The sequence below is a fragment of the Bison bison genome, unplaced genomic scaffold (assembly GCF_000754665.1).
Source record: "Bison bison bison isolate TAMUID 2011002044 unplaced genomic scaffold, Bison_UMD1.0 scf7180017864492, whole genome shotgun sequence".
Taxonomy (NCBI): Eukaryota; Metazoa; Chordata; class Mammalia; order Artiodactyla; family Bovidae; genus Bison; species Bison bison.
This window is the reverse complement of record NW_011495051.1, coordinates 6,430,729-6,439,698: the sequence shown is the minus strand read 5'-3', so window position 1 is coordinate 6,439,698 and position 8,970 is coordinate 6,430,729. Positions and strand designations below refer to the sequence as shown.

The 8,970-nt window shown below is 53.4% G+C and overlaps 1 protein-coding gene across 1 annotated transcript in view; it reads right to left on the bottom strand.

Annotated features, from left to right (window-relative positions):
• FCER2 (Fc fragment of IgE, low affinity II, receptor for (CD23)) overlaps positions 1-8,704 on the bottom strand; it is an 8,895-nt gene extending 191 nt beyond the window's left edge. The window contains exons 1-10 of the mRNA XM_010828484.1: positions 8,375-8,704; positions 7,643-7,762; positions 7,365-7,418; positions 3,609-3,671; positions 3,083-3,145; positions 2,904-2,966; positions 2,686-2,775; positions 609-760; positions 387-493; positions 7-122 (exon numbers count right to left, since the gene is read on the bottom strand). Of these exons, the coding sequence (XP_010826786.1) occupies positions 7-122; positions 387-493; positions 609-760; positions 2,686-2,775; positions 2,904-2,966; positions 3,083-3,145; positions 3,609-3,671; positions 7,365-7,418; positions 7,643-7,762; positions 8,375-8,432 (886 nt within the window). The 5' untranslated portion in view covers positions 8,433-8,704. The remainder of the gene's footprint in view (positions 1-6; positions 123-386; positions 494-608; positions 761-2,685; positions 2,776-2,903; positions 2,967-3,082; positions 3,146-3,608; positions 3,672-7,364; positions 7,419-7,642; positions 7,763-8,374) is intronic.
• Between the last annotated feature and the right edge of the window lie 266 nt (positions 8,705-8,970).

The window sequence follows — 8,970 nt, the reverse complement described above, 5'->3', positions numbered from 1 at the left end:
GGTCGCACACCCAGCCATGAAGTTCGCTTCCACAGAAGGCGTCATTCCACTTCCCAGAGCCCAGCATCATCACGCAGTTCTCACCCTGGCCTGCATCGTTGGGCTCCCCTGGCTGCCAGTTGCTGGAGCAGAAAGGCTTCAGGTCAGAGGATGAGGAAGGAGGAAGGGTCCCCTGGGCCCTCCCCACCCCATCACTGAATTCCCATCACAACTCCCAGCAGCCTGGAGATACCACCCTCCCTCCCCCGAGTCTAGTCTGAATCCAAACCCTGACCGTCTCCCTTGGGTTCCATCCAGAAGCTCCCCAAGGCACATACCCCCCAAAACCCTCCTCTCCCAAGACAGAAAGGCTCCCCTCCCCTCCTCTACATTCCCCCCATCTTCACCTATAGTCCAGGGGCTGGTTGTCCATCCAGATAAACTCCCCTTCAATGTCCAGGTCCCGAAGGCCAATCCAGGAGCCCCTCCAGTTGGCACGTTTGGTCAGGAAGTCCTGGGGAGGAGGATAGGGCTAGAGGGCTGGGGAGACGTGCCTGGGTTCCCCCGCCCTTACCCCACAGGAGATCGGGGTGGGAATCTGCCACCTCCCCTGCAGAACCCAGGCCCACCTGCTCCTCTGGGCTGTGGATGCTAACCAGCCGCCCGTGCAGATTTTCACAGGCGTACCGGGCCTGGATCCATTTCTTGGCGCCCTCCCCGAAGTAGTAGCACTTCTTTTGGAAATAGATCCATGCCTCGGGGCACGTGTTGCACACAGAGCCTGGGGTGGAGGAGAGGCTGAGGGGGGCAGCTGTGGTGGGCACCATGGTGGTTGCTGTCGTAGTTGCTGTGGTGCTGGGCACCATGGTGGGTGCTGTCGTAGTTGCTGTGGTGCTGGGCACCATGGTGGGTGCTGTAGTGGATGTTGTTGTCGTGGGTACCAAGGTGGATGCTGTGTTGGGTACCATGGAGAGCGCAATGGCGGGTGCCGTGGGTACCACAGACAAAGTGGGTGGCAGCATCTCTCCTGGGGGCTGGGCTGAAAAGCAGATCAACCCCAGGGCCTAACAGAAAGTCTCCTTCTTCCCTGGAGCTCCCGTGTTGATGTACATGTGAGACCATCTCCACGGCAGGGGCACCTCAGCCACCACCACCATCAGCACACACACCCCCACCAACTGTCAGGAACATCATGATCACCAGCACCCCCACCACAGGTACCCACAATGGCCAGCAGCATCTCTCCACCACCAACTCCACAGCCAGTGCCAAGCCAGCCACATCTTAGTCTCCAGTGCCAACGGCACGAGGAGGCCAAGACTGCCAGCATCACTTTCCCCACTACCATCCCCACCAACAGCTGCCCCCCACAGTAGCCCTTGCCACCATCATGGCCATCACCCCCCAACCAGCACTCTTGGTGACTTTCTGGGAAACTGAGATGATTTTCTTCTAGTTGGTCAGGGGAGTCTGTGGTGGGGGTGGGGTAGGAAAAGACTGGAGGGCTGGGTCCTGACGATCTCCATCAGGGACCACCGTGGTCTTTCTTTCCTTGCCCCAACCCCAAGGAAACTCTCAGCCAGTCATCACCACCAGCCCTGCCAGTTGGGAGGTTAAAACCACTCTTACTGGACTGACTCTCTGCTTATTTAAATGAGATTTTCTTAGAGTGAAGTTATGGAGGGCTCCATAGCTTGGGTGGAATTCTTCTAAGGAGCCGTGGGTCCACCAAACTCTGAAGAGCCCTGGGGAGACTTCCCACACATCGGACTGTAACCAGAAGTCAGCCCTCTGGCGGGGGGTGGGGAGAGGGGACAGCGTTAAAACAGACGAGGGCATCTCTGGTCCTTCAAGATAACTTTGGGGGATGATGCCCTGGCTCTGGGTCACATGATCATGGAGAGACAGCCACCGAGCTGGGCTCAGAACCCAGGCATGGGGCCAGATTTTGGGGGAGGGAGTCGGGTCAAAACGAATGAGATCCAGGTTCCGGTGTAGGGGGGAGGGCACGGTGGGGTTTCTTGCTGGGATTCCCACAGCCACCCCAGGTCCCAGGGGACAGGACTCCACACAGAGCAGAGATCCTTCCTCTTCTCTGACCCAGCAGGGGCTTCCCAGAGGGGCGAGGGGGTGGGTCTTCAGGCAGGAACCCCCAGCTTCCACCCCAGGTTCCAGGCACAGTGATTGAACACTTTCTGCACTTTGCTGGGACCACCCCTATGACCTTCGGGACTGCCAACATCATCTCTCTCATTGTCACCCCTGGGAAGACCCCACGGTTCCCCTGGTCTGCACTGCTGCGAGTTTACTCCCTCTTTTGCCCCCTGGCTGGGTCAGACAGTCCTCCATGAGGGCTGTGGCTGAGGGCCTCCTACCCACGACCCTCTCCTGAGTGGAGATGGGCAGAGGTGAGATCAGTAAAGAGAACCCATTTTTGGTGAATGCTCAATGTCTTTACCTGGAGGACGAAAAAGCTTGGAAGCCCCCCACCCAGGTCAGTGGAGGGGAGCTGCTGGAATCAGAAAGGGTTTTCTCTGGTGTCCCCATGTGGGTCCAGCCACACACACGAGCACACACCCATCCACACTGTCATGCTCACACCTCTACTGCAGGCTGGAACAGGTCGCACCCAAGGTCTCTTGCATGAGCCAACAAGCCCCCCCCATCCCCCCCTCTCCCCGACCCGCCACAGAGGCGCATGCTCACCGTTGGCAGCGCGTAGCTCGATCCACAACTTTCCCACCTCCTCTTGGAGTCTTCCCAGTGAATCCAAAGCCTGACGCATCTCATTCAAGCCTCGAGTGGTTGGGTCAGGGGTAGGGGGGTAGGAGTCAAGGTGTTTGTTTTTAATTTGCGGAGGGGCGGGGCACAGATCCAGGCATACCTCCCTGCCCCCTACCCCCTGTTCCTCCCCAGCTGCTCACCGCGGGACTTCAGGTCACTCAGGTCAGCTCGAAGACCATCCAGGTTCCAGGAGAGCTCAGACTCTGATGGGGGTGGTGGCGGGGGCAGGACTGGTGTCAGGGATGATGCCCCCGAGCTGTACAGCCCCGCCTTTGCTCTAGAACCCAAGGCCACACCCCACCCCGCCCCCAGCTCTCACCCTGAGATTCCATTCTCTTCTGTTCAGTTTGGATTCGTTCCATGTCCTGCATCATCTGGGCAGCTGGTTGCAGGGGAGGGGGCTCAGATCAGATCAGATCAGTCGCTCAGTCGTGTCGGACTCTTTGCAACCCCATGAATCGCAGCATGCCAGGCCTCCCTGTCCATCACCAACTCCCGGAGTTCACTCAGACTCACGTCCATCGAGTCAGTGATGCCATCCAGCCATCTCATCCTCTGTCATCCCCTTCTCCTCCTGCCCCCAATCCCTCCCAGCATCAGAGTCTTTTCCAATAGGTCAACTCTTCGCATGAGGTGGCAGTGGTAAGCAAATTCTCAGACTCACCCCTTAGTAGTCCCTTCCTGACACCTCCTCTCCCACTCTCCACCCCGCAACCCCGCCACCAGCATGGTCTCTTCGCCTGAGTCTTTAGAGTCACCTGCCCATTTTGCAACTCATGGAGGGCTGGAGCCCTGTGTCCACATGTTCATCCATCCTCCTTAGACCCCAAGCTCAGCTCACTCACCCTGGGATTTCTGGGCCATCTGGTCACCCTTTTGTCTTTCCAAGTCTTTGGACACCTGAGAGACTGGAGCAGGGGAAGAGAAGACCTGTTGAGCTAAGAGCGCAAGCTGGTGAATCACCCCCCACCCCATCCCAAGTGCACAGACCCCCAACACATCATCTGGATGACCGCAGCTGTTGCTTAATTTAAAAGCAATTAAAAATTGTTCTTAATTCCAAGGACACGAGTACAAGCAGATCTGCTTTTATTTCTCTTGGCAGCTAACGCATGTTTTACAAGACAAAGGTCTGTGGCGACCACAGAAAAAGTCTGTGAATGCCATTTTCCCAGCTTCTTTTGCTCCCTTCCTGTTTCAGTGTCACATTTTGGTGACTCTCGCAATTTTTCAAACTTCTTCATTCTGGCTGTCTCTGTTATGATGGTCTGTGGTCAGTGATCTTTGGTGTCACTCTGATAATGGTTTTAGGGTACCAGGAACCACACCCATTATGGTGAACTTAATTGATGAGTGCTCTGTGTGTTCTGACTGCTTCACTGACCAGCGGTTCCCCCATCTCTGTCCCTCTTTTGGGGCCTCCCTATCCCCTGAGACACAACAATACTGAAATGAAGTCAATGAATATCCCTACAGCAGCCTCCAAGTGTTCAAGTGAAAGGAAGAGTCACATGTCACTCACTTTAAAGTAAAAGCTAGGAATGATGAAGTTTAGTGAGGAAGGCACCTGGCAGGCTGAAGCAGACCAAAAGCTAAGCCTTTTGTGCTGAACAGTTAGCTGAGTGGTGAATGCAAAGGAAATGTTCTTGGAGGAAATTAAGAATGCTACTCCAATAAAGACACAAATGATGTGGAAGTGAAACAGCCTCATAGCTAATACTGAGAAAGTTTTCGTGATCTGGAGAGAAGATCAAATCAGCCACAACATTTGATGAAGTCAAAGCCAAAGAAGCCTGAGCGCCATAGAATTGATGCTTTTGAATTGTGGTGCTGGAAAAGACTTGAGAGTTCCTTGGACTGCAAGGAGGTCAAACCAGTTGATTTACTAAAGTAAATCAACCCTAAATATTCATTGGAAGGACTGATGCTGAAGCTGAAGCTCCAATACTTTGGCCACCTGATGCAAACAGCCGACTCATTGTAAAAGACCCTGATGCTGGAAAAGATTGAGGGCAAGAGGAGAAGGGGGTGGCAGAGGATGAGATGGTTGAGATGGCATCACCAACTCAGTGGACTTGAATTTGAACAAAGTCTGGGAAATAGTGAAGAACAGGGAAGTCTGGTGTGCTGCAGTCCATGAGGTTGCAAAGAGTTGGACATGACTTAGTGACTGAACAACAACAAAGCCTTCTCTAGAGCAAGGCCCTAACTCTCAGCTGAGAGAGGTGAGGAAGTTGCAGAAGAAAAGTGTTCAGCCTGCAGAAGTTGGTTCATGAGGTTGAAGGAAAGAGGCCGCCCCCATAACATGAAAGAGCAAGAAGAAAGTAGCCAGTGCTGGTGTAGAAGCTTCAGCTGGTTCTCCAGAAGATCTAGCTAATTCATGAAGGTGGCTACACTAAACAAGAGATTTTTGTTGTAGATGAAATAGCCTTGTATTGGAAGAACATGCCATCTTTCATAGCTAGAAAGGAAAAGTCAATGCCTGGCATCAAAGCTTCAGAGGATGGAACTTCCCTGTGGTCCAGTGGTTAATAATCAGCCTGCCAACGCAGGGGACATGAGTCCAATCCCTGGTCCAGGGAGATCCCACATGCCTCAGAGCAACAAAGCTACTGCAGCCACTGAGCTTGCACGCCTTAGAGCCTGAGCCCCACGACAAGAGAAGCCCCCACTCTCCACAAGTAGAGAAAGCCTGCGTGCAGCAATGAAGACCCAGAGCAGCCAATAAATAAATAATTTTTTTAAAAGCATCTAAGGATAGGTTGACTCTCTTGTTAGGGGCTAATGCAGCTGGTGACTTTCAGTTGAAGCCAGTACTCATTTAACATTCTGAAAATCCTGGGGCCGTTAAGAACTATGCTAAATCTACTCAGCTCATGTTCTATAAATGGAAGAGCAAAGCCTGGATGACAGCACACCTGTTTACAACACGCTTTACTGGGTATTTTAAGCCCACAGTTGAGACCTACTGCTTAGAGAAGAAAGATCCTTTCAAAATATGACTGCTCATTGGCAATGTATCCAGCCATGCAAGAAATCTGATGGAGACAGACAAGGAGATTCATGTTGCTTTCATGCCTGCTAACCAGCATCCACACCATGACCTATAGATCAAGGAGGCATTTTGACTTTCAAGTCTTATTCTTTAAGAAATACATTTCTTAAGACTAGAGCTGCCATTTCGTAAGACTAGGTGGCCCAGATGGTTAAGAATCCTCCGCTTGCAGGAGACCTAGGTTCGATCCCTGAGGGTTGGGAATATCCCCTGGAGGAGGGCATGGTAACCCACTCCAGTATTCTTGCCTGGTCATCCCCATGGACAGAGGAGCCTGGCGGGCTACAGGCCAAGGGATCACAAAGAGTCAGACATGAATGAGCGACTAAGCACACCGAGCGGCCACAGATAGTGATTCCACTGATGGATCTGGGCAAAGTCCGCTGAAAACCTCCTGGAAAGGATTCGCCACTCCAAACGACACGAAGAACAAGTGTGATTCATAGGAAGAGTCAAGCTATCAACGTTAGTGGGAATTTGGGAGGAGTTGATTCCAGCCCTAAAGAGGGTTCAAGACTTCAATGGAAGAAGTCACTACAGATGCGATGGAAACAGCGAGAGAACTCGAATTAGAAGGGGAACCTGAAGATGGGCTTCCCTGGTGGGAAGAGTAGAGACGGTAAAGAGTCTGTCTGCAATGCAGAAGAAGCAGGAGACCCAGGTTCAATCCCTGGGTTGGGAAGATCCCCTGGAGAAGGGAATGGCAACCCATTCCAGTATTCTTACCTGGAGAATTCCATAGACAGAGGAGCTTGGCCGGCTACAGTCCATGGGGTTGCAAAGAGTTGGACATGACTGAGTGACTAACACTTTCACTGAAGATAGGACTAAATTGCTGCCATCTCAGAATAAAACCTTCCACCAGCAAAAAACATTACGACTCGTTGAAGGCTCAGATGATGATCAGCAATTTTTTTAGCAAGAAGGTATTTTTACATTAAGGTATGTACACTTTTTTTAGACCTAATGTTATTACACATTTAACAGACCACAATATCATGTAATCATAACTTCTATATATACTGAGAAACCAAAATATTCCTGTGACTTCCTTTATTGTGACATTGGCTTTATTCTGGAACCAAGCCCTTGATATGTCTGAGGTCTGCCCGTACTCAGGAAAGTGCAGGCAAGAGTCCAGTGAACCTGTGTACCCTTCCGCCACCCAGAATGAGATGCAAAAGCAGCAGGCATTTCTCAAAAGCTCACTGGACTCAGTTCTGAGCTCTTCAAAAGTCTTTTTTTTTTTTTTCCTGCCTCTTAGCACTAACACGATGCCTGTTTTACAGGTGTGGAAGCTGAGGTACAGAGCAGGTAGGTATCAGTTCCATTAGGCACAGCTCAGACCCTCCCCTCCAAGAGTCTCTGGGTTTTCATCCCCCACCCCATCTCCTCGGGCGAGCATAGACTGACCCTTAGATCCTGGGAGAGACCCTGGAGCCCAGACTTTGTCTGTCATCCCACACTAGTCAGTGGCAGAAGCAAGACAAGAGCCTGGTTTCTGCCCCCCTGCTCCCCCGCGCCTCTCCACTCAGCCCCTCCATACCGTTCAGGGCAGCGGTCTCCTCCAACTGTTTTAGATTTCGTGCGTTTTCCCAGTCTGGAGCATGGGAGAGGGGGTGGATGAGGGAGAGGAGAGGAGAGAAAGGATATATTTCGGGTGTTCCCATCCATCCACACCCCACCTGCCAGCTGGAGATGGAGGTTTGGGGTGGGAAGTGTCCCAAGGTGGGAGATCAGGGAAATTGGGCTCCCCAGGATCGGAGAGTGGGGGTCAGGGAGGGAACATGAGATGGGGGTCTCAGGGGTTAGGGGTGTCCTCACGCCACAAGAGAAGCAGAGTCAGCAGCCCAGCCCATAGCGCCGTCGTCACCAGTGCCAGCAGGGCCAGCTGCGTTCCCCTAGAGCAGCACGGCCTCCGCCTTCTGGAAAATTTCGTGAATTCTGCCAGGAACACGGGGAGCAACAGGGAGTGAAGGGTGAGGCTAGGCTCCGGCTCGGCCGGACGTCCCATCACCCAGAGTCCTAGGAGCTCGTCCAGAGCCCACAGTGGAGCAGAGGGCCTCAGTGGACCCCGAGCCTCCTCCGGACATTTTACCCACATGCTGCTTTCATGTCCGTCAGCGATCGCCACCACCCCCCATCTTTGTCCGTCTCTGCATCTCTGAATCTCTTCCTCTGCCAGTCCAGCCCAAAGACGGCTGCTCCTTCTGCCCACACTCCAGCAGCCAGCAAGCCTGACGTGGCGCCATGTCACTGTCCAGAGAGATGGGTCTGGGGGCCAGGAGCTGAGATCCCCCGTCCTCCACAGACCCCCCTCCTCAGTTGGCCGACCTATGCCCCTTCTCCCTTGTATGGGTTCAGCTACCCGTCTGCCCCCAATGCTGGCTCCCCACACCATCTCAGGAAGACTGGGTCCTCCTTCCCGGGCCCCCCGGACCCCCATCCCCAGCCCTCACCCTGAGACCTATTCCCTAAACACCAGACACTGGGTCTCAGTTCTTCCCCAAATCCAAACTCTTCCCTCACCCCCTCCGGGCTCCCCCAGAACTCTACCTTGCTGCCCCATTGCAGGCCCGGGTCCCCTCCCCTCAGCCCGGCTGTGAGGAGTCATTGTGTTGGATTCCACTTGTTCTGAGTCCCCTTCATATGGTTGTTGGTCTATCGGGCTCCCCCGTGCCCCAGCTGGAGCTGGGTTTTTTTTTTTTTTTTTGGTCTTGAGGGTGTTGAGTCAGGGAAGGGAGTGGCCTGAAACTTCCTTTGTCTGCCTGGCTCTGTGCCACGAACCCCAGTCAGGGCTCACCTCCCTTCCCTTGCCGGGCTTTTGCTAAAAAATCACTCTTCATTCCAAATAGGGACCTTGGAGCCCCGCTCCTCTCCTGGGTGGAAAATAGGAGGTCAGAGTTCTTGATTTGGCCAGGGTCAGCTTCAGAGAGTTCACTCACCTGAGCAGGAACTTTCCTCCATGGCAGCGCTGCTTGGATTCTCCCAGTGATGGGGTGCTCACTACCTGTCAAGGCAGCCCACTTGACGGGCACAGTGGCGGCCGTTCTGGCTGGGATCTGGGTTTTAACAGGGGGTGAGGGTTAGATGTCAGGTTCTAGTCACTCACACAGGCCAGCACCTTGGACTTGAGTGCAGTGACCATTGGC